Below are 26,277 nucleotides of genomic sequence, written 5' to 3'. Positions count from 1 at the left end.
TAGAAAAATTAGTTCAAAACTAGGAGAAATAGAATGAGCTTCTCCCTTCCCAAATTCTTTTATGTCTCAGCCATTGAAATTTGGCAGCAAGAGGCATTAAGCTGTAATCTCTTCCTTTAGCAGTTTAATCAAATTAATTTTAGCAGGATTCAAAACATTTTTAAATTAAGAAAAAGTAAATGGAACGCATCTGAAGAAAATGGATTTAGTAACATAATGTCTGAGCCTGATTTCCACTAAGATAAACAGAATTAGTTCTTTTTAAAAAATCAAGGGTAATTTATTTTTACATAGCATGACAATATCCCAGGGCCCCTAACAAAACTCAGCACCATTAAAAACAGCATGGAATAAAAATGCCTTCAGTTCAAATGAAGGAAGACAGGGAAGACTAGAGTCTCCCTCCCCCAACAAGAGTTGAATCTGCAACTGTAAAGCATTCGCGGTTAAAAGAGGAAGGCCCAATACGGTAGCTCTAACTTCAGTTGAAATCAAATGGCAGTTTTGTCTTCTCAACCACTACAAGTTTGAACCCTTCGTATCCTGAACACTACAACAAATCTAAACATTAAAATGAGCCACAGTTACGGAGAAGAAGACTGCAGCGGGTTAATGACATGCGAACCTGAGCTGATACTTTACACAAAGCCAACAAAGAGCTCCCAGAATGGAGAAAGCATTGGGGTTGTGACATGCTGTGAAAGGAATGATGACTTGTAAATGTGAGTAGGTGTCTACTGAATTATTCAGCTCTGGTTGGAATCCTGCTCATAATGAAACCTAGCAAGCCAGGCCAGGAGATATCTCTCCTGATCTTTTACGGTTGCATCTGTCTCAGCATGTCACTTTTCTTTAGGTGATATAAGGGGACTCCAATGGTGCACACAAAGATGGCTTTGAAGAGGAGACATAAGTGCAAACTTAAATCCAAATTCTTAACAGTCAAGCGAGTAAGGACAAATGGAGTAAGCCAGTAGAATTGCCAAGAAGGGAGCATTGCTCAGGAGGTGGTGGGATGCAACCAATGACAACTCAGTTTTATTAGGATATGGCTTCCAAGATTGCCTCCTTTATCCAGTACCCATTAACATTCAAACTGAGTATCAATAATAAAAGCAACCTCAAAATATACTGAGGTCAGAGCAAATGTCTGCAATCCCAAAATAGGGAATGCTAGAAATGGGCTAAACCACATACCCAAGTCGGTGTTATTTCAAGACAGTCCATAGTATCCAACACACCAAGTCTTGGGGCTTGTTATAGGATACAAGTCCCTCACCTAGACTGACTCTCAAGATTTATATACTAGAAATAAAACTCTGAAGCACACTTATGACATTTAGACAAGTTCTCCCTTTGATCCAGAAGTTTGGCCAACACAGTGCCTTTAAAATCAAAGCGCTTAAAAATCATTTACTTAACCTCCTAACAAGCTGCCTTACCGCAGGGACTTTTGGATAGCTGTGTCCAATCACGGATTCCTCATATGGTGGGATATTCACATTTTGTGGGGGTTTGCAGAGACATCTCCCTGGAGGCCCTGGAAGCCCTCTTTCCCCTTTTGGTCCTATTGCTAATTGTCCTAGGAAGCAAAATACCAGGCTGCCATGTTATGTCACTACTGCACAGAACATAAACCCAGCCTCAGAGGGGAACAGCTGAATGTGGACCACATAATACCAGTAAGTTGAATTCACATCTGTCTAAGGTCTGGGCACTGTGAGGTGCTGAGTGTTATCTCCCATAGACTTCACTGAGAGTTCAAGGAACTCATTGCTATGTGGGAGCAGGTCTTAAGAGTGCCTATATTAACAGTATGGGGAGGGACATCATCACAGGGTGAGGTTTTAGGATAATAACTCAAATTATTGGACCAAAAAGGTTTGGAATTAGCAAATCTGATATGTGGAGCTTTCTATGGGTGGAGTGGAACCTTTAAAATTAAATCTCAAGGTCTTGGTTGCCCTCCCAGCAGTATGGAGAAAACATTGCTTTGGAATTTTCCAGCTGATTTAGTCTATGCCTAGGTGTTTCTTATTGAGGGACATCAGCTGTATGAAGATCCATTCCCAGGCAGCCACCAGCGCCATAAGTGTACTGTTTCCAAGCCACTGCAGAGAAGGTAACTCTCGCCCACTGAATAAGCCAAGAGGCGGCAAAGGGAAAGAGAAAACTGAGCAGATGAGCAGCAGCACAACCAGATGGTGCCCATCTGAGACACTCTTGGTTTCCAGCCATTTGTTTTAGTTAAAAAAAAAAAAACGAACATATTTTTTTATGCTTCATTATAAAATCATTAGGGAAAAAAACCTGACTGTTAATATCAACTATTGCTGCCTCAGTATCAGATTCTGTGTTGTCCCACGTGTCTAGATTTTGTCATCTCCAAAGAGAGAGAAATCTGCCTAGGGTTTGAGTGAATTCGTATGTTTGAATTTGTATATTTTTCAATAATATGGTTCTTCCTTCCTCCATCTCCCAACCTCTGCCTTTATTTCTGCAATACACACAAAATGCAGACTGCAGGGGCATTTGCATCACACATGAGGAGAGAGAGACTCCTTTTCATCTCTCCCATTTCCCCCCCTCCTTCTCAGCTGTTATTGTGGCATCACTTATATCTGATATGCTTACGGCTGTTACTCTGAAACCTGTCATTTTGCAGAGCAGTTCAGGGTGGGGCTGCACCAGGTGATTAGAAGGATCAATCTTGCTTTGTAAGCTGGAACATTTTGCGAAGGAAGGCTCCTGTCTCCCAGGATCTACTATGAGGACTCACTAATCCTCCAAGGCTGCCATAGCTTTTCCTCTTCCTCAAGCCCATCACCACAGGATGGGGTTTTAGGATAAGAACTTTCTCTCTCATGTGTGCTGCGAATGCCTCTTTGCTCGGGTATATGGCAGAGATTGGGGGAGGGAGGAAGAGTCTTATTACTGAATATTATACAAATTCACACAAATCCTAGGCAGCTTTGTTTCTCTTTGGAGATGAAGAAAGCTAGACATTTGCCACAACATAAAAGCTGATACCGAAGTTGCAATAGTTGCTATTAACAGTTAAGTGTCTTTAGGGAATCTTATGGGCCAGATTATCTGTTTTTATTTAAATATTAGCAACCATAACAGATGCTTCAGAGGAAGTAGAACCAGCATAATGGACAATCATGGAACAACCTGCCCACAGGGGAAGTCTCTTCCTCAACCCAGGCAGCTTGCGGCTGAACAACCAAAATGTCATGGAAGTTTCTGTGCCGATACCTGTTTAACAACATGATACAGGCCAGAAGAGGGGGTGAGGGAGGGAAGATGGGGAAGATGACTGCTAAGAGTGGCCTCTCTTACCTGATACTGAAGGTCCTGGTGGACCTGGTTGACCTGAAGGACCAGGCCTGCCAGGTGGACCCATAATTCCAGCAGGTCCAATATCTCCCTTTTGTCCCTAGCATATGAAAAACATTCATTAATGACACAGCAAATTAGTGTCTACTACATTTAACATAAACAAAGCAGATTCACCAGTGGAAACACATACATCGTACACTTCATACCCTCCATGCATGGGGACACTGGAAAGGGAAACCTACCTTATTCTCATACATGAATGAGGAGGAAAGTCCTACTGTGATTCTGCTCTGAGATTAGACTATGTAAAAGTGGCGCCATCTTTCTAACTAGATCTGTTCTCTGTGTGTAATCAAAGTCATCTCTGCTGATGTGAGTGATTGAAATTAGGGTTCACTCCTGTTAGCCATGCAGGAGGCAACGCAGAGTGAGCTGGATTCTACTGCTCCTTGTGCATCATCTACAGAATTGTTTACCGAATTCCAATCTATACTTGGTGCAAACCCTTTGATGGTTGGGCTTGTGCTGAGGTGATGGAGGAGGATATAATTTGCTGACATGACAGTGGGGTTGTCCTGCAGAACTTTTACAACTGGTTATAATGCACAAGGAGGGAAGTTTGATTTTTGTTGCCTAGGCTGAGTTTTCAGGGCTGGCAGAAAAAAATTCTTTTCACCTGTAAATGGAGCAAATCTGATCTTGGAATCAATGAGACACAATAAACGTGGAACCCCAGGATGCCATTTTTATTGCCACTTTTTGGGCTAGGGTTAATTTTTTCAAAAGCCACTTAGGAACCTAAGTCCTATTTATACAACTAATTTGGAGCTCGAGTCCTACCGACTTTCACTTAGGTCCATTTGAAAATTTTGCCCTAGGACTTCACAGCATCTGCCAGTTCTTTGCCTGTCTCTAGCCAGTACTGTCTCTTTCATACGCTTTAAAAGCACCCATGCAGATATTAATAAAAAAGAAATGCCAGTTAGAAAAATAGATCAAATCCAAATTGCTCAGAGACCCAGTTTCCTATTAGAGATGTTTCTGAATTTAATATGATGGCACTTATTTAAGATAGTTATATTTATCTTATCTGTACGGTACCTGAGGATTACGTTTCTCTCTCTCTTTTTTTTCTAAAAACGGATCCAGAATTCCGTGGTGCATCACTTAAACCATGGTTTACATAACTGGTATGACCTTGATACAACAAGACACACCATTTTGCATGGTAAAAACTGTATATATTGTATTAACTTTCCTTTAATCCCAAAGGTGATGAATTCCAATGAGATGGTGTAATTCTAGGGTAACATGCGTTCAGAGGATAACGACAGGCCACTGCACGTCTTGTTTCAGAGTAACGGAGAGTACACATAGCCATGTATACTAAAATAATTTTGTGTTATATAATACTCTGTATCCCATGGATAACTTTAAATGTCATCTGCAGTATCTGTAGCCAGGGCCCATCCAGAATTAATGGAATATTTCACTTTGTTTAAATAATCGCTTTTTCACCAATGAACCTTAGTGTCCATGTGAATATTCATGTTGATGGGCAAAATTGCTTACATTATGCAATGGGTATACAAAACTGGCAGAGCACAAGAATAAAAAATTGAGTAACAACCAAGAAACTTCCTAGGAAACCTCCCTCCCCCTCAAAATGAATATATGGCAGAGGAAATAAACTGTCATATATTGGCTGTCTGAGAGGTGCTTGATTTCCATGTGCAATATACTGGATGAACAATCAACTAATGCTCCTTGCTCGATGCAGATAGAGCAAACCAGGACAATAATTTACACTTGAATGTCTTTTGCCTTGTTTCTTTTCACGAATCCCTATAGCACTCGGGAAAGCTCTTCTCAAAGACAAAATTTAATCTTCCCAGATGCAGGGAACCAGCCCTCTAGAAGGGCCTTTTTCCAAGTAACACTATTCGCTCATGATCGATATAAGACATTCTACCTTGTCAACACTGAAATCCTGGATTGGCTACTTAGTGTCAATTTCCATGCCGCAAAACTGAGGGAATGGTCCTTTTTATGTCAGTTTGTTAGCAGCAAGGCTGTGACTTCTGAGTTCCACAGTCTGCCTGTCTTTTCAGAATGGATATGCCCCTGAAGACTCAGCACACAACTGAAGAAGCCAATGAGATAATCAAGATGGATCTCAGAATGGAACTGGAAGTAACACTTTCTTAATTTAGCTGCTATGCAGACATTTATACAGGGATGTCAGCTGTTTCTGGAGACAGGAAACAGCTCTGTGTGGGTGAAAGCTATCTTCTCTGTTTAACAAATAGCCATTTAAATACAGATTTCCCATTTAACACAAGCAACATAACAGGCCAGCAAAGCTTTAAAACAACATTGTAAAGGTTTTTTTAAAAAGAGAAAATAAAAATATCAGCTTAGTTGATCAACAACAAAGAGCGAAACCCAATTTTCAACCTAAGCACAACTAAGATTAGTGCTCAAATTAACATTTAGACACCCAGAGAGTACTCGGATGCTAATGTCCAAACATGGGATTTTGACTTCTAATTTAGGGCCAGATTAAAGTATCCGTAATCTTGTGGAATGGTACTTTACACCACAAGTACTCCTATAAATCAATGGGATTACTTATTGAGTAAAATACTACTTAATGTGACAACGCTCCCAAGCTCAAAAACTGGTAAGATCAAAAGTTACTGCAACTCCAAGTATTAAAGAACTGTGAGCACTGTGCCTTCTCTCTATTTAGGCATCAGAGGCTGACATCTGTGCCCTTTCCTTCTGGTGGGACAAATTAACACAGTGTAAGAAAGATGTCAGAGGGTACATAGCAACTTTTAAAAATTCACATCTGAAAGGGCAAAATTCTTCTCTCCATATCATGCGACAGACCTATTTTGCATATTCTACATTTAGTTTGTATTCTATTTTTAGGATTAACCCTGCAAAAAACTGGTATTTAAAAATTTCCCACATGGTAAGGCATTATCTCACATAGACTTATTCCTGCTGACACTGCACCACCAGCAAATCAGATCAATGATTCAGATTTTCAGTGCTGGGTGTAACCATCTTGCAAATAAAATACCTGCAACTGGCCATTGAACATAAGCTTCTACAAAGGAACTGCTGGAGCTCCTGCAACTGTATGCAAATATTATTGTTTAAAATTGGTTCAGGCTGTAAAGGAAGCAATACGAGGAAACGTACTAAAAATGCAACTGATGATGCATATTAGCTCTTCTGAGTTCATAATTAATGTAATACTTCTAATTACTTGGAGAAACGTATACAACTTGTATTGGAGAAGCTTGCATCAACTTCCTTATACAATTATCAGCTTTTACACCTAATCCCAAAGAATTTGAAGATGTTTGTTCTATACATATAATTATTTTGAACCCCCCAAAAAGAACAAGTTATTATAATATTATTTCATCTGGTGAATCCTGTACCAGATTTCAATTATTTTCATTTTAAAAGTTGCTGCATGCCCTCTGTCACCATTTTAAGAGTGCATGGATTTATCCTTTGTATGCAGTACTATGATGATTGGTTCCATACATGTAACCAGGATGATTAATCAATGCGATCTCAGGATCTACTCCATAAAGTAGAAGAGACAGTAAGAATGTTTTGTAACAGCTTCCTTTTTTTACACTGAGGTGTGGTAACCTCAAAGGTCCCAGCAGTCTGATCTGTGTGGACAGAGACCCATGCAAAGACCATTTGAACTCAAGGGGGCCGTGCCCAGGCACAAGGGTCTATCCATGTGGATCCAATTGCAGGATTGGAATTTAAAATGGCACTGGAGGCATACTTAGTGCTTACACAGTAACATTACTGTGTTTTTGAAGTACAAACCAATGGTTCTTGTGAGTCCACAATGTATTAATCTAGTCCATTACAGTGCCAAGTGGCTCTTTTCCAATGCACACAAGCAGTTTCTCTCTGAGTCTGGTCACTGTTTAGCCAAGCTGAATATATTTAATCTTCCCTCATAAATCAATTCCTCCAGTCTCTAATCATCTTTCTTGCTCTTCGCTGAACTCCAGTTGATATATTTCTGGCATGTGGTGCCCAGGGCTAAACGCAGTATTCTAGGCATGGCGGTCTTGCCAGAACCATAGGAGATGGATTATAACCTGACACCTTTGGTTACACAACCCAGAGCCCCCATTTACTTCAGCATTACTGCCTTCCAGCTTTCTACCTCTTACTAATTATTTGTATTTTATATTCATTCATAGATTAGAAGGCCAGAAGGGACCACTGTGATCATCATCTACTCTGCCCTCAAAAACTGCAGTTTCACATCAGGAAATAAAACTCTGGCCTCCAACATGACAGGCAGGGATACTCACCACTGGGCTAACAAGGAAGGGTCTAGAAGTGTAATTCTGGTGGGATTCAAACCCACAGTCTTTGAATGCCCTCCCAGCTCTAGAAGTCCAATGCATGACAGAGCCAGTAAAAGTGCATTTAAGTGCCGCTGAGATTTGAACGCAGTTTGCTGGATTCAGAGTGTAGCGTGCCAATCATTACATTGTGGAACCACTAGCATTACCCCCTTGACATATTTGTTCCAGGTTGAGAGTAACATTGCTATTTCCTACACATATTTCTAATTTTGAACCACTGGATAGTTTGTTTTCATCTCAGATGCCACGTTGTAGTGACTGCTGGTAAATGATGACAGTGGAATGTTTCTGATTCCAAACCAAACTTGGAAAGCAGACTATAAAGGCTTCCTCCAATTGGTTACTTCCAAAACCTTTCCTTAGAGTGGAAATGGGATACCGTGCAGTGTTTACAACAGGGCCAATGAACTCTGCCCCACTCTGCTGCTGAGGGCAGATGTTAGGGATGCTCTGATCATGTACAGTGGCTTCCCAACTCCATGTGGGTGAGAAAGTTAGTTGGGGAGACTAAGGACCAGATGCTGGCCTTCACTATGGCCTCGCCAGTGCCCCAACAGGTCCATAAAGCCAGCTTACCTGGCTGGCTAAGAATTGCCTTAGCCTGAAGAATCTAGTGCCACCCCTTCTCACAGCCCCCAATGGCAACAGCATGGCTGGAGTATCACTGCATGCTGGGTATCCCTGTCTGCCATAACCATCCCTTGGACTATTGACATCTGGGGGGAAATTAGAGCAGCCTTGACTCCAGGCCAGCCTCAGTACTGGGGAGCCACAAAGGTTTTTTGTGGCTTCACTGTTGCTCCCAACACTTTGGGTCCTGTCCTGTGCCGACTGTACCTCAGTGGGACCAGAGAACCAGGCCCTCATTTGAGTTGAGAGTCAGAACGGGGATACCCTCGCTGCCAGCTCTGACAGGGAAATGTCAACGAGGGCAGGGGTTTGGAGCCTATCAGCTGTAAGAACTACACCCCTGCCATGCAGCTTGGCACTCAGAGGGAAGATCACAGCCCTGTCTGAAGTTACACTCAACCAAACTCTTATCAATCTAGGAAAAATTACATTTCAGATAACATACAGCCTGACCTTCGACCTTCAAATTCTGACTGCATGACTGGCCAGTCTTGTACGCCTACACAAGTAGAACACTTCCATTATATACTGTATGCATGCACACACACGCATGCTCACCCCCCCCCCCACCTATATATATTCAAAATCATCCAATTTCTATGCAGAAAAAGTGGAGAGAATCAATGTAACAAAATATTGGTGCATGAAATGACAGAGGATCTAGTCACTCATCACAACCACACAAGTCCCAGAAAACTCATAAAGAGAAAACGTAGGGTTCCTACTTGTTTGCCTCGTTTTCCTGGTCTTCCAATAGGTCCTCTGTGCCCAGGCACTCCAGGTTCTCCCTTTGGACCCATTTCTCCCTTTGGGAGTCGGGGGTGGGAGGGAAAAGAAGCAGGACTTAAGTATATAAATATGTATTAAATTGGTAATATGTGTCTTATACAACACAGCAGGTAATTCAGTATGTTCAATGTACACTATTACTCTATGTGCACAGTCTGGCCCTGAGAGAATACCACTGTTGTTGTAAAATATATTGGCAGTTTGTGTTATAACTAAATACTTTTAAAAAAATACTTTAAAATTTTAACTTATTTTTTTACCCAAAATCCCTCAGAAATGTCCCTCATCTAAAGAAGAAGCCAGCTGGCGAAATTAGAAACAGGTTAGCAGACATGGAGTTATCCAGGCAATTTGGCTAACAACCCTCTTTCTGACACGTTTAGAAGTATCTAGGTTTGCTGCAAGGATCCATAAGTAATAAAATCACCAGTAAGAAAGGTGATCAGCTCTTTCCTCTGCTATCCCCCTCAAAAGTAGTCATTATTTTCTTAACCTAATTTCCCAGACAAAATGGGATTATGATTGTTACATATAGACCTTCCTTTAAGGATTCTGCCCATAAAACAATCTTTAAATCTGAATTATAATTATTTGTCTAGTTCTTGATAAATGGAGGTACCAAAGCCAGTCAGGGTAAGCCCAGCTATTTAGAAGCGGGTCATTCTAAATCAGAATACTATTTAATAGAGAGGTTTAATAACAGCATGCAATTGGGTCGGCTATAAAGTCACAAACAAGAGTTTGGAAACTTAAAGTGGGGGCAAGTTTCTGATCAAATAAATATTCCTGAAAAGAGAAATGAAAAAAATAACTCACCTTAGCCAAAACCTGCAGTCTTCACCTAAAATAAAAAGACTGCAGGGTTTGGTTCAAGGGATGCAAAATACTGGTCAACTGATTAAAATGAAACTCTCAATTTTCTGACACCCTATGACCAAGTTCCATGGTTCTGGAACTTAGATGCTGCTGAAACCACCCAATGAACCAAGTGTCTATGTGGATGCTTACATAAATTTCTAAGCAGACCCTATATCATGTTTACTTACTTTCTGCCCCAGCATTCCAGGGAAACCTATATACCCCTGTAAAGCAAAAGATGAGAGTAATCCAAAACACGCTGAGTGATCTTTGACAGCATAGCATCAGTTTTTGTTTTGATATACTCCAAAGGAGACAATATATTGAGATTTTGTAGCCAGACAATTTGTCCAGACACATTTTCATTATAAACGGGCAGCAGCCTCTTTGTGCCACAGTAGCTTGAAGATGAAAAATCCCTGGTGGCCAGGGCTGCGTGTGGCTCTTTTAATTAGCCAGAATGGGCTACCAGAGATCTCGAGGGTCTTAACACAATGCAATATGCTTAACATGTCCCAGCGCCCTAACACGGGAGAATATTCTTCACTCACTGGCTGAAATGTAAAGGTCCCTGAAACTCCTCCTCCCAGCTGATTGATGAAGGGGCCATATAACCCAAGAATTACTCTAGGGTCAGTGATGGAGGCATTTCTGTGAACTCTCCTTCTTAGCAGCAGTTCTACAAATGCCTGGCACAAGAAGGCGATGATTACTGTTAGGCCATGTATAGCTAACAAATATTTTTTGTGATTACTATGTAGAATCTCATTTACCCCAAAAGACCACTGATATTTTGATCTGGACAAGGCCCAAAGCATTAATCAAATTCCTGTACTTACATCGGGAGGGACTCACATTCTATGTGGTTGGGAATTTAATTTTATGGTAAAAAATCCACATCATCAAATCTCAGTTTATTTTCAGAACAATGTGATATTATCAGCTAAACCCATTTGAAAAGGATTTTTAGGCTGGTTTATGTTTGTTCAGGTTTAATTTAAAGCCAGTGTGAAACCAAAAAACGTACCTTGTCTCCTTTGAGGCCTTTGTCACCCCTCTCTCCTCTGGCTCCCTGGGGGGAAAATGGTAGAAATAAAGACAATTGTTACTGTTTCATAGGGGATTTTTTTCTTGTCTGTGTGAAGCATTAAGCAGGCGAAGGCAATTTAGTAACATATAGTAACATTCACAGTGTGTGGCAGACAGCAGATTACAAATTCACTTAAAAACTTTCTTTATTATTAATATTTATATTACAGCAGTATCTAGATTAGAACTCATTGGAAAAAAGGGCACATTTGCTAAACTTGAATTTTTTCAACTGGCTCTAGTCTGGAGGCTGCAAACATTGTGCTATGCACCATCTTCACACATGGTGAGGGACTTTCTCTGCGCCCGCCCCCCCCCGGAGCCTATGATCTAAACAGATGATAGACAAAGGAGGGATTACTATGCTTATATTACAGATGAGGAATAGAGAGAGAAAATGATTCACAAGTTCAAATAGGGAGTCTGAAGAAGAGCTAGGAATTGAATCCAGTGCTTTGGGAGCTCAGCCCAGTGCTTACACCACATGCCCATTTTTCTTCTCAGTACAAGTCTTAATACCACTCTCCTTTCATAGGATCTTCTGATTTCGCATCCTCAGCATCTCAACCTGTTCATGGTGTATAGTATATTTCTACAATAGTTTCCATTATTGCTTTCAATTTTTAAGTTATTGCAACACTGACCTTTTCTCCTCTACTCCCAGGATAACCCTAAAAGGGAAAGAGAGACATTTTACTGCTTCACATTTTCTAGATCTTCTGAGAAGTGAATTCACATCTTGCAAATTTAAAAGTCGGGGGGAGGGGGGAGTTTAAATAATTAGTTGCCCCAACTTCTAAATCTAAATGTTTTCTTTGTAGATTGTAAGAGAGCAGAGAAAAAGTATAGCTATGAAGATACAAGACAAAGGCAAGATATTCCAGCCCAAAAGACAACACGAAAAAGCCAGCAGGTAAAGCAAGCACACTAATCATGTTTGAAATTGCTTTAAAAACTAAAAGAGCAGAAAGCAAATGCAATTACTGGTTTAATTAAATCTTATTCAGTCTCTGCAATTAATAACCCCAAGCCATTTTAGAAATAATTTCCCAATCACCTTTTTTTTTCTCCTAAGTGGCAAATATATAAAGTGAAGTCCCTAAAATATGTTTTAGTTGGCTTCCAATGTGAAGATTACGATGACGTTTAGTTTTTCCTTCTTAAGAAATACCCAACAAATAGTCTGGGAGCATGTATAATTCCGTGCTAAGTTAGGGGTAGAAAGCTAAGGGAGGTGTCATTTTATTCATACAAATCTACACAATCATAATTTCAATGGTGTCACCCTCTGCAGCATGGCAGGGGGACTTGCCCTCTCTCATCCCCATCCCCCAGCACCAGGTCCTTAGGTTCTGATAATACAGTATCATCAGGAATGGGTTGAATTGTGCATCATTTGAAACTGCTTTCGACTGTAAACACAATGGTACCACATACGGCCTGGAATAATTATGTAAATATGTATTTGAGAAAATATTTAAAAATCCATTTAAAAAAAATTATTCTTTAACACGGGTGTGTCAAATATGAGGCCCTAACACAGTTAAATTGTGGCCCTTGACTGACAGTACTGTGCTATCAGTTATTGCTCAGGACATGATACCTGATTTATTTATTTTTAATGTTGCACGGTACTATAAAATGGAAGGCCAACCAAGCTGATTTGCCATGACTGGCAAAAAAAGAGGCAGTTCACAGTGATATTGACGATCAGCTTTATTAATTATGCCAAAAAAGTTGTAATGGGGCACTAGTTTGGACGTCAGCATTCAGCCAGACATTACTGGAATTCATCTGCAAATGGTTTGCATATAGTTACACAACGTACATTACATAACATAATGAATTACAATCCCAACATATTTTATTACACAACTCTTGTTTTTACCTTGGTTTTGCTCATTTTTAGATATCAATGTGGAGATGAAGAGTAGCGACTAGTAGCTGAATCTTGGAGGAGCTGGTTAAACACAATGTTCAGTGGCACCTTACACACTAAAAGAAGTGTATACATACATTGAATTTGGCAAGGCGGGAAAGGAAATACATCGAGTACAAGGAAAAAGTTGAAGATGTTGGGACAACTACCAGCTGTGGGCAAATCTTTGCTGCTCTTTATTTGATCTGGCAGGACTGCTAATTGGAATTTGCACCTCACAGCCCTGGAAGATTTTGTGAAATACTTTTTTGCTTTAGATTTAACCAGCTATTCTGCACTGATAGCCTGGTACCTTCCTGAAATAAGAGAAAAGTCTGATCTTGACACATGGGATGAATTTCAAAGAGGAAATTGGGTTGTTAAAAGGTCAGCAGTTCTGCGCACTTGGTTCAGAGAAAGCCCTAGAGCATGGAAACATAGCAATGAACATCATTGAGGGGTTGGTAGGCATAAGACAGCATCCAAATCCTTTTCCCCAGTTTTTCCTGACAGCCCCAGAACTCTATTGAATTTTGAACAAAACATTATGTGCGGCTGAGATGACTTTCCTAGAAATAACCAAGCACCATATAGACTTATTAGGTGCTGTTAAATGCCAAGAAGGGGCTATTTTAAAGCTACAGGACAAGCTTACTCACACTGGCAACGCACTTGCGTATGATGGACCTGAGCACCTCAATATCATGACGAAAGCAGTCTTCAGTGATGAGCTAGCTAGAGATGTCAGTTGAAGGTACATATTGGGTCATGTCTGGTCTGAAGCCTTCAAAACCCAACAGAATATCCAAGGCTCCATCAATCTAAGGGCTCCCGTCAAGAAGAACAGATTAAGGCTGTGCTTTAATGCAACGAAGAAAGTCAGAGTGAAGGTGGCAGGGACTACTACAGAGCGAACCACAGGCAGGTCATTGTTTGCTCATCTCCTGATCGTGTCCAGATCTCATCGGGATGTTGATCTACACGAGACTTTGGGAACGTAAAAGTTTTCCATGGTATCGCGATCCATGTTCAAATGAAATAGAATAACGTATATATGTCAGGTGAACAGCAAACCAATGCACATCGTGCATGCTCTTCCTAAGCCAGAACCTACTAACAGTGTGACTAATATCTTATGCCAGCAAAGGCCTTCAGCATAGCAATCATAGATGCCATGGCTGAGGTACAAGCTCTCATCAAACCAAAAACAGTTAATATCTGCCAAGATTTGGCTGAATACTTCATCATGAGGCTACAAAGTAAATACTGGACTTTTGACAAAGTTCTCCTTGTGTTTGATGTGTATGCAGAGGATTCAATTAAAACTATGACCAGAAAGAAGAGACTTCATGGTATTGAGCCTGTCCAATACAAAATCACTGACTTCACAAACACCTCCAATGTCACAATGAAGAAGCTACCGTCTCATATTTGCATGAAGTACAAGTTAACCTCATACCTTGCAGGAGAAATGCTCCAGCATGTGAAGAATTGCTCAAAGAATTTCAGCATCACATGGCATAATGAAGCTGCTGCCTTGCACTGTTCAGTGGAGTTTCTTCGTAGTATCATGAGGAGGCTGACGCTAAAATTATCTTGCATGCTGTCAATGCCACAAGAGAGGAATGCTACTAAACTTCGGATTTTTGCACAAGACACAGATGTCCTAATGCTCTCTGTAAGACACTACCCCAGACTTCAGCAAGATTCTGTTTTTGTGCCTGCTGCTGGAGAACAGAATCACTGTCCGCCCTCAGAGATGTGTCCCTATCACTCAGACCTTAAAAGCCACAGAATGTGACACTCCTGCAAGGTTGGCTGGAGATCTCAAATTATTTTACTGGAATGCATTTGATTCAGCCTCCATAGACTCTCTCTTCACTATGAAGGTGTTCAGCCAGGCTGAGACAGTTACTGATGAGGTCAAATGCACTTGGAATCATTCGCATGCTGAGTTTATCATTTGATGGCCAACATAATGACACTTGCACAGCTAGGTTGGTGGATGTTTTCCAAGAAGCAAATGGAGAAAAATTGCCACCTACAAGGGGTGTGTTTATACCTACTATCAAGAGGGCAAATTATCAAGTAATGGAAGGACTCCAGGATGATCAAGCACATCCAAAACTGCCCTCCTCTGTTGGGCATGGATGGGTCTGTAAGGATGGACTGATCACATCAGTTGTGTGTGAAATACCATGCATTCCTGAATCAATCATTCAGCTAATCAAATGCTTGTGTGCAAAGACCAGATACTCACCAGCCCGCAAATGTTTGGCCAGCAGCCTGCCTTGTACAGAGATGTGTGAGTGCGTTGCAGATGAGGACAACTTGTGTGATAATGTGTCTAGCAGAGGTGCCTTGGACAGAGACAACGCTGCTGACTTTGATGAATAAATGTTTCCAGTCCTACACGTCAAGGCTAATTTCCCTAGGATTACTAATGATCAATGTCTTTTTTAGGTAAGCAACGCATCCCTATGTGAAAGCATAATTAGAAAAAGTTGATTTTTAAATATTTTCTTCAATATATCCACATACTTGTTCCAGGTTTGTCAGTGTATTTGTGGTAGAAAGGGCACTGAAATAATACCCAACTTGATTAATTTCCAATGACATTGTACTATCAAAATTTCCATAACTTGAGGAACTGGTGCGGAAAGACCATGGGAAGGGGTGGGCAGAGGGCCTGCCATGCTGCAGAGGGTGACACCATTGAAATGATGCCTCTGTAGATTTTTACAAATCAAATGACACCTTCCCTTTCTATCACTAACTTGTCCAGGTAATGAAATTTTACTATACTATGCTCCCAGACTAAAATGACTGCATCTATTTCATCTTTCCTGCTCCGTTTTTGAGTAAGGTAGTGACGTAAAGAGCAGGATGAAATAACACACTCTCTGCATTGGTCAGCGTAGAATTGACATTTGAGTTCGGATCATATTTGGAAACCCTTGTACGTTGCATGAGAGAGATTGTGCTATTCCTGTCATGTTAAAGATATTAGTTCAACTCTAACATTGAACGCAAGGCCTATCCTCAGTGTGTACGTGTCATGGGAGGGCATGGGAGCATTTAGGCAGTTTACTGCTTTCTTTGTTTTTTATTTCTTTAACTGTTGCAAATTTACATTCTACAAAAAATATAGTTACTAAGGTCATATATCTGTTCTCCTGTCCCCTTCTCTCTTCAGAGCCAAGTGGGCAGCACAGTCTTCATATCCTGCACCACATGCTGAACAGTTTGCAGACTTTTACACAGAGGAAATGCCCTGAGAAGTATTACAGCACAAATGACAGGTTTCAGAGTAGCAGCTGTGTTAGTCTGTATTCGCAAAAAGAAAAGGAGTACTTGTGGCACCTTAGAGACTAACAAATTTATTTGAGCATAGGCTTTCGTGAACTACATGGTATCACAAATGTAAAGCAAATAAGTGACCCAAAGTTTTGCTCAGAAAGAAAGTTCTTGCTCTTCATATAATTAGCATCCCAGGCAAGTCTGGAAATTCCTGGAATCTAGGTACTGAGACTCCATAGTGAGCAGAATAACTGTGACTGATTGTGTCTGAATTACTGGGGTATTCACACACCTGCCACTAAGCCCACATAGTCTTGATGGCAATCTACTCTTTGGTTGTTCCAACATCCAGTCCAGGAATCTGAACGAGCTAGCCTCATAACATTGTACTGCCTGTTCTGTGCAGCCACCAGGGTACCCCCATTAGAGCCTTCCTCTCCCACAAGAGAAACAGGTTTCAGCACCTTTGAGGGAAGGATTAAGTCATCAGAGAAGATACCTCATATTTTACCTTTTCCCATTCCCTCATATTTTGTGTCATACACATATACATTCAGAAGCCACAATCTAATCTAATCTAATATCCAGAGACACCATCATCTACATGGGCCAAATTCTTCCCACTATTAAACACAGCAATGAGAGTACATGGTTATAACAGAGGATGAATTTGTCCACATAATCTTACAGGACTGGAGGGAAAATAATGGGATGGGTTACATGCTTTGCTCTTAAAACGAATCTCTTCCCAATTACATTGATTTACACCAAAACGTTTGAGTAAGAATCTAGGAAAGTAGCCACAGCATGCCATATTGCACAACCTTTTTTAGCTTCAAGAAGAAAATCTTGTGGTTTTAATTGTATTTAAAAGAAAACCCCAAAGCCTACTGTTATTTGAAACAGAACCAAAATCTCCACTAGTGCTTTCTACTCATTCATGAGGGAAGCAAACACAGTGTTAGAAACCGATGTCTGAATATATAGCAGCTGGGTTAACAAACCTTTGAGCCAATTGGTCCTCTTGTACCTGGCAATCCCATCACACCCAAATCCCCCTTTTCACCCTAAAGGAGTTAAAAAAGAGAGAGAGAGAGAGAGTTAACAACTGCGGCTCTTGAAAGGTGTCATATTGGAACAACTGATGATTCAGTTTTTGCGTCAAATGTATGAAACATGCCTGACTTTAACAACTCTCAGTGTAGTTTTATAGTGTAAATCCAAACTGTATACTGCCAACTGACTTAGCCTGAGTCATCAGGCATTTTCTTATTCCTTCCACTCTCAGCTCTTTGGGTATGATTTTCTTTCTAAGTAATATATGCTTTAGTTTTCCTAGACCCTGCACAAGGACATGTGGGCAAATTATCCCCGGTAGCATTTTCCCCTATGCCAAGGCTTATAGACTCAACCTGGTGTGCCTTAATGATACCACCTCCCCGGGTTATAGTGACCAAATGCTGTAGCCTGCTGGGATCCTCTTGGTATGGAGAGATACAACCTAGCTGGTTTTATTCTAACAGTGATTTCATTTGGTATCAATCAAGGCCTCAGACATCTACCACCCTGCAGTGCTGCCTGGCAACCATTGTGTCCACACATGGCTTTGCAGGTTCTTCTCTGGCTGTTGTCAGCCAATGTATTGACTGCCTGTCAGATGAGCATCTGAGAAGGGTGAGATCTGGAGTCACAGCAGAAGCAGAAGCCCTAGCAGGGAGGCAAACTTGGACTCCTTGTGCTCCTTGCAGAAGGAAGTGCATTTGGCCTTTCCAGCCTCAGTGGTGAGCAAGATCTTCATGACAGATGCAGCCTAGGCAAGGGGAGAGTTAATGGAGCAGAAGAGAAGGCTTGGAGAAGCAATGTGGGAGAAAGGAGACCTGGAGGAAGGTTATGTCTAAGGGAGACTGGAAACCGGAAAGAGGACTAATGAGAAAGGAAAGAGAAAGGAGACCTGGAGATGGGGAAAGAGGGAGAAAACAGCCCATAGGAGGTTTGTAGAAAGAAAAAGGTCTGGAAGAATAACTCAGGAAAAGGAAGGCCTCTGGAGGCTGGAAAATGGGAGACAGAAGACCTGAATGTGGAAAAGGGAGAGAAAGAGGAATGTACTTTAGGGAAACAAGAACAGGCACCTATAGAAATCTATTTAGGCCAAGCCAACCTTACCATAGATTGGTGGGAAACAGAAATAAGTGAAGAGTAGAAGACAACAAATCTAAAGAACAGAAGAAGCAGGAGAACAGAGGAGGTGGATAGAAGCAAAAGAACAAGAAATAAGGTAGGACTTGGAGCCAAGTTATGAGAAAGATAAGAAGGAGTGGGGTCTGTAAGGGGTACAGTAAAAGCTACACTAATAGATGAAACAGGAGAAAATTGTCTGTATACAGAAAGGTGCCCTTCACTAAAGGATTAGGATTCATGGATGGAAATGGCCAACTGAACCAGTTTTTCATTTTTAAAATACAGTTAATTTGCTCTCAGAACTCAAAGTGTTGAGGTGCTAGATGGTTGTGCTAGATGATGGTGCTAGAATCCTCCCATTCTCATTGCTGCCACTGGGGGAAAATACTGGTGCATATCGTGACTTTTGAGAGGGATCACTTCCCCACTCCCACCACAAATGGAGCACTGAGCCCTTTAATGCCAATGACCATTGTGCAGATTAAGTTCAAGGAAGCCTCAAAATTCAGATGCTACCATGTACAGTAGCAAGATATTCCTTACCTAACTTTTATCAGTGACCAATTGGAGGAAGCCTTTATAGTCTGCTTTCCAAGTTTGGTTTGGAATCAGAAACATTGCACTGTCATCATTTACCAACAGTCACCACAACATGGCATCTGAGATGCTGCAGCATCTCCCTACACAAAAAGCAAGACATAACTGGAGACTGAGATGCTGGTTATACAGTTTGACTTTTTAATGGCAACCACTGTATGTGTTCCTTTTGCCTAATGGTTTATCGGATTGAAGAGATACAGGGTCATCTTGGAATGGAGAAGCACAGTTACCAGCACGTATATCTCAGCTATTGTGACAGCCGTGTATCTTGTATATAAGATGGTGTTCAGTGAAGGAGTATACTACAGCTTCTGTACAATGAGCACTCATCACTGACCGCTCCATTAAAGCAAACACAAAGCTTGTCCCATGATTTTCCATGCAGTTTACTATGAACAGTCACTATAATTAACACCTTGTTGATACTGAACTGAAGTCATGGCCCCAGCAGTAGTGCTAGCAAAAGTACAAAGACAATATAACAAGTGAAACTTTTATCATGACTGATTGAACAAAACCATGAACCTGTATTTCAAAAATCTGATCAGTGTACACCCAGATCTTGGTCCCTTCCACTGATATCAGTTGAGCTTGTTACCTGGAGGTACCCAAATAAAAAGCTGTGCAGTCAACAAGTGTATGTAGTATGTCCAAAGAAGGGGATAACTGAATGGCCATGCAGGAAAATGACCAATCTTGTGCATACTAGAGGGACCTATAATTAAGGCTGCATGTCTGTCACAGAGGTCACGGAAATCATGGATTCTGTGACTTTTCATGACCTTGGTGACTTCTGCGGTGGCTGGTGCCCGAGTTGGGCAGCCCCTGGGCCAGCAGCAGCAGTTTGGATGTGTGGGAGGAGTCTCGGGGCTGGGGGTTGGGGTGTAGGACAGTGCTTACCTGGGCGGGGGGGCTTCCCGGCTACCACCGGCATGTCCCTGCAGCTCCTCGGCAGAGGGACCACGGGGCTCCGCGCCTGCAGGCACTGCTCCCGCAGCACCCAATGGCTGCAGTTCCTGGCCAATGGGAGCTGTGGAGCCAGTGCTTGTGGTGGGAGCAGTTGGCAGAGCCCCCCGGCTGCCTCTCCTGCTAGAAGCTGCAGAGACATGCCAGTTGGAGCTGGGTAGGGAGCCTGCCAGTCCCACCCCCCAGCACCAGCGCGGGTCCCAAGTCGCACACCGCCACCCACCCACCCCTGCATGGGTCCTGGTTCATGTGCCACTGCCCACCTCCCCCCCACCCCCAGCATCAGCAAGGATCCTGGGCCACCATCCCCCAGCACCCATGACACCCCTGGATCACCCCCTGCCACCCCCGAGCACCGGCCCAAGTTTTAGTTAGGGGTATATAGTAAAAGTCATGGACAGGCCAAGGGCCATCAATTTTTGTTTACTGCTCATGACCTGTCCATGACTTTTACTAAAAATACTCATGACTAAAACGTTGCTATCGCACTCCCTGACTTGAAGTGGTTTCCATTATATAAAGCGTTTACAGTTTGGTTCAATGGCTCTCAGCAATCCCACTGTACAAATTGTTCCAGAACCCCTGATTATTAGCAAGTCTCCGTTAGACTTGATTTGGCAATTTTCATTTAACATAGTTTAATTCCTGAAGGGCAAGAAAAAAAGTATCCATTCTGCTCAATATATACAAATTCAATGTAGTAAAAGTGTTTAAATGTTACCTTAGGTCCCATTGGTCCAGGCCATCCAATTGGTCCTGGCATTCCCGGGACACCTGGAGGACCTGGTCTACCCTTAAAAGGAAACAATCAAATATTATGAAAATGGGTTTAATATCATTCCAGCACATGGGGTTCGATCACAGATGAGATGCAAATTAGAGAAGAAGTATTTTAATATCTTCAGTACAGTATCTTCAAGAAAAAAATTGCCACTGAGACATTATTTTGGCTTTTTTTTTTTTTTTAATCCCAAGGAATCCATAGTATGCTTTCTGTTGAGTCTAAGAAGGGAAGTTTGGACTCTCAGAAACAAATATATTCTAACGCATAGTATATATATCAGTGCTGGAAGTATGTATAGTATATATAGATCAGTGATGGGGGACTCTACATGCAATTTAAGATATTCATCCTTAAAAACAGGATCAGTAAACCAAATTCTGCCCTCACGTATGCCAATTTAAATCAGGAGTAACCCCTTGTAGTTACACCAATGCAAACCAAATATACAGTAAGGGAGAACAGAACTAGACCACAGTTGTCAACTTTCACACAGTAAATAAGCACCCCAACTTTCACAATAATTCGAAAATCAAGCTAATTCCATTTCAAAACAAGGCCAAAACAAGCCAATCTCTAAGAACCCCAACACTCTATGAGACTAGGTCCACCGGGCCTGCAGTCTGGGACTGTGGTGGGCACGCTGTGCACCCCTGACTCTCTCCCCTCCTTGCCCCTGCTCGTCCCCCCTTGTCCCGCTTGCCAGGAGTTGATCAAAAAAAAGAAGCAACAAGCTACAAGCCAAAGAAGCAACAAGCTACAAGCCAAAGACAAGCCCAACGTCTGTGTTTTTTCACGGGTTTGGCATCTCTAAACTAGTTCCATAGAATCATAGAATATCAGGGCTGGAAGGGACCTGAGGAGGTCATCTAGTCCAACCCCCTACTTGAAGCAGGACCAATCCCCAATTTTTGCCCCAGATCCCTAAAAGGCCTCGTCAAGGACTGAACTCACAACCCTGGGTTTAGCAGGCCAATGCTCAAACCACTGAGCTATCCCTCCCCCCAGTAAATCACATTTACTAACACTGCATTTCTATAGATTCATTTTACTTTCTTTTTCAAATGTTAACCTAAAATATTGATATATTTTATTAATTATGATTATAATTAGGGTAAAAAACTTGTAAGAAACCTCTAGGACCAGATCCTGGAGCTGCATCCATTTACACTGGCTGTGGAGCTGGCCTTAGGACTCCAATCAAGACCACTAGGGCTAAAAGTATGCCTTAGAATAAGCCAGCCAGCTTTCACTCAGTAGTTGTGCTCACTGACTCTAGGACTGTATTTAGCCCCACTTCTCTTTAGAGATCTGATGATTTTAATGAGAAGAGCAAGTATTCCAGTGTCTAAGATATGCCGTCTCATTATCATGTTTGATGACACTCTCTGAAATATTACTATCTGGGAAACTCAGAGTTATACAGGTCATTTATTTTTTTTTCTATCTGGCATTTGAAATCTAAATAAATAAATAAATACTATATACATAGTTCTTATATTTATATGCCTTGTATTAATTTGAATTAATTGATTTGTGCCTATTGTTAAAATATTCGGTGTATTATTTAAAAGAATGGCTGTTTTCTTGGTGGAATGACCTAATCTCTGCATATCTCTGATTTCATCCTGCAGAGGATTTTTTGGCTTCTTTTGAAAATTAATTACATTAAAAGGAAGCACTTAGCCAGTGAGATGAAATATTTTGTGACATTTAGGGGCACATACTGTTGACAATATAGCATGGCTCACATGTCAGCAAATGCAAGGCTGTAGTCAGCATATTGTGCTGGTGCCAGAACCCCTCAAGTATAATCACTAACAGTTATTCGTCTTTGGACACAAAAGTCATTTAATTGAACCCTATTTTCAATGGGTGTCCGACTTAGGCTTGTGTTTCTCTGTGGATCAGTCGGGATTTTAATTTTGACTTTTTTTTTTTTTTTACAGCTTTTATAACTGTTCCCAAAGTCTACTCCCTTAGGCACAAATATCTAGCTTAGGTTATTCTCCACTCTCTTTTAATAGTGTGGTTAGGAACATATCTTGTTACCCATTTTCACACAGAATTCAAATAGACTCCAATTAGACATCTGGGTCAACCCCTACTAGCTGCCAATGTCAGCTATGAGGCTGGTGCATGAACCAGATTCTATAAACCTTGATTCGTACCTTTCTTCCTGGTCTGCCAATTTCCCCCTGCCACAGGGAAAAAAAACATATTAGTCATGGAGATACCAAGTGAAGAACAGCAGGTCATAAATGAATGTACTTAAAAATGGAATTGGGAAGATCTGTGTGTCTTGGACTTCACTCTATGAGCTAAAGTGGACAGTACTCACGTAACAGAATAAATGGCATCTTCAGTTATATTTGGGTCCCAATTCAGCAATCCCACCCTATTCAGCAAAGCACTTAAACGTATACTTAGCATTAGGTATATGCTTAAAATTAAGCTTCTGCTTAAGTCCTTTGCTGAATGTGTGTGGACTTAAGCATGTGCTTAAATATTTTGCTGAATTGAAGTCAAAAAGATTAATGTGAAAACTATTTATTGTATCTGAATGGACCCACATATTAGATATTGCACGGGATGGCGCTGCTTCTTGTTTCTTCAAATAGGGTACGATTTTCAAAAGTTACTATGCAACTTGGGACCATTGACTTCCAATGTAACTTGTGCTCCCTAAGTGCTTTTGGAAATCCCACCCATAGGGTATCAACAATCAGCCTTTTCTACAGCATTTTGTAGATATAGAAGGTGTCATTATGAAAAGCTATACAATAGGCCCACAATGATACTGAATAGTTATAGTTGAAGCTTTAAATTACAGCCTGAAACTGATCTATGGAATCTAGCTGGTATTAAAGCAAACTCTCACTAGGTGACCAGATAGCAAGTGTGAAAAATCGGGTCCGGGAGGGGTAGGGGGGAAATAGGTCCCTATATAAGACAAAGCCCCAAATATCGGGATTGTCCCTGTAAATTTGGGACATCCGGTCACCCTATCCCCCACCCACCCAAAGAACACACCACCACCAAAAAAACCCAAAAACCTGAAAGCAAAACGAAATCCCAGCCACCTGCTCTCTCTCTCTTTCCCCTACCCTCCAAACAAACAAACAAACAAAAACGCCAAAAGAGTTGGTACTTACTTTTTCTCCTTTTGGTCCCATCACACCAGGAATTCCTTGTGGGCCCTACGAAGAAAAGTGAAGGAAATTGTAAACTTACTTTAAAAAAAATACCCATTCCTTGTTTTCCTTGCCCTGAACTATCTGTCTGAGAACTGAGAGTTCCTCTGGGAAGTGACTTCCCCCAAGTTCACAGGTGTTTGTTGTGCTGGTTCAGGCTCCTCTTTAATTGTAAGTGCTGTGGCATCACTGAATGGCAGGAAATGGAGAGGTCTGGTGCAGTGAATGCAGAAAGGGCAGTTTTGAGGTGAGGAAGAAATAGCAAAAAAAAGGGGCTGGAGCAGAGCAAAGAGGCCAAACATCAAGGAAGCTGATGGAATTCTGGAGAGCAAGAGATGGAACGAATGCTGAAACTGGTGTGGAGTGCTAACACATCAAAAATTGAGGCAATCTGTTCAACCAAAGTGACTGTAAATGGAATAGTCTAAAATGTATTCATTATGCTTTGCAAAAAACCTTGTAATGGGAAGCTGTGACACTCTATAAACCTTTCTTCAGAATGAAACTGCTGAAATAAGTTATTTTCCCTGCCATTGCAAGGGCCTTGGGCATGGGTGCACCTCAGTCCCTCTTATCTCTCTATGCGGGATAGAGGAATAGCCTATTCTCCTGTGGGCTGTAATACTTGGGTCTAATTTTGGTTGTTGGCTTTAGAGAGTGGGTGCTGGCTGGTATTGGTGGCCTGTGATATGCACGAAGTCAGGCAAGGTGATCTAGTGGTGTCTTCTGGCCTTAGACTTTATGACTCATTATCTTAGACAGGATTTCTTAGCCTTTTCAGGGCTGCAGCTCCCTTTTCTTTATGAAGATCTCTTCACCTCCTGCAACTTCCTTCCATCTAGCCAGGACCTTCCTTTCATTTAACAATAAGAGAAGGGAAAGATAGTTGCAAACTGTAGAGATCAAAACCTCCAGGTTGAAAATCCCTGATCATGGAAATTTTGCTGTGATTTTAAGAACTTCTTATTTCAGTGAACTGATACGATTTTTTGTTTGTTTTGTTTTCCCCCCCAAACAAAAAGGGTTTCCAACAGCAAAATTCACCTTTCATTTTTTTGAAAAATAGCTGTGAAACAAATTATATTTACCTCCTCATAAATGTGACAAAAAGGACAAATATTTGAGGGTTACATTTATAGGGTGAAATTTTTCACACCATTCATGTTGTGAAAATGAAATGCCGTGCTCTGAAATATAACTTTCATAACTGCTGTTGTTATAGCATTTTTAAACTAGGAGGTCCAAAAGATCTTAAGTCTCTAAAAAAAATTCTAACTGTTTTAAATTAAATCTCAAACTAAGTTATAGGTCTCACTATCTCTGGTATAAATTTCTCTCATGCTGTCTGATGTCTAACTCAGTCTAAAGCTGTATTTTAGCTCATTGGGATCTGAGGGGACTCTTTTCAATCAGTTGAGCAATGGAGGGGACTCTACACCTCACTGGGGGTGCTGGCCCGACCTCTTCAAGTATCAGGCCATAAAACTGTATCAAACTATTTCATTTCTAATTTCCCTGAAGTGACACTTGAAATCATTACTGTGGCTTTGGTCAACAGGACATTGGTCATGGGCAATGACGATACAATCCAGAAGTCATTATTCAGGAAGGCTCTGAAGAAGGCACTTCTGAAACTCCATTCCCTCGAACACCACAAGTCAGTTTAGTGTTTTAACTGAAGGAGGTGGAGGGATTTTGCCACTTCAGGTGAAGGCATCTCTACCGTTAAACCAGGGGAGACTTTGAGCCTCAACTCAGAAAGATTCTGAAAAACAACTGTTTTGGTTTTAGAATGCACCAGAGGGCAGATATTTTTTAAAAATTGTCCAGGGGAGGATATCCTCTGAGCCTTGATAGTTAGGGACTTGACCCCACCACACAAATTACTTGGTTCAATTCTGAATACTGCCTGTTCGTAGCAATTATACCATCCAAAATACAATGTAAACTAATCATCACACTATATGAATAGGGCCAGATTCTATCCTCAGTTACACTCAAGTATAGCTACTTTGAAGTCAGTGGAGTTACTTTAGATTTACAGTGGTGTAATTCAGAGTAGAATTTGGCCAGCTATGTATATATATGAGGTAAAATGAAAACGTAAAATTCATCTCAGATTCTGTAGAGAATGTTCAGTGTGACTCACATCAGGGACATTCAAGTTACAAAAAAAAAGGTGTTTGGAGCTATTATCGTAGATTATTT

At 41.2% G+C, this 26,277-nt stretch overlaps 1 protein-coding gene across 1 annotated transcript in view; it reads right to left on the bottom strand.

Moving 5' to 3' along the window:
• COLQ (collagen like tail subunit of asymmetric acetylcholinesterase) overlaps positions 1–26,277 on the bottom strand; it is a 65,752-nt gene that overhangs the window by 6,612 nt on the left and 32,863 nt on the right. The window contains exons 4-13 of the mRNA XM_077809316.1: positions 24,031–24,075; positions 23,047–23,073; positions 20,816–20,887; positions 17,355–17,417; positions 11,777–11,803; positions 11,071–11,115; positions 10,232–10,267; positions 9,122–9,202; positions 3,343–3,439; positions 1,443–1,582 (exon numbers count right to left, since the gene is read on the bottom strand). Coding sequence (XP_077665442.1) covers positions 1,443–1,582; positions 3,343–3,439; positions 9,122–9,202; positions 10,232–10,267; positions 11,071–11,115; positions 11,777–11,803; positions 17,355–17,417; positions 20,816–20,887; positions 23,047–23,073; positions 24,031–24,075 — 633 coding nt within the window. The remainder of the gene's footprint in view (positions 1–1,442; positions 1,583–3,342; positions 3,440–9,121; positions 9,203–10,231; positions 10,268–11,070; positions 11,116–11,776; positions 11,804–17,354; positions 17,418–20,815; positions 20,888–23,046; positions 23,074–24,030; positions 24,076–26,277) is intronic.

This window comes from Eretmochelys imbricata, chromosome 2 (genome assembly GCF_965152235.1).
Source record: "Eretmochelys imbricata isolate rEreImb1 chromosome 2, rEreImb1.hap1, whole genome shotgun sequence".
Classification (NCBI taxonomy): Eukaryota; Metazoa; Chordata; order Testudines; family Cheloniidae; genus Eretmochelys; species Eretmochelys imbricata.
The sequence above is the reverse complement of the archived record's forward strand: the minus strand, read 5'-3'. Positions and strand labels throughout refer to the sequence as shown.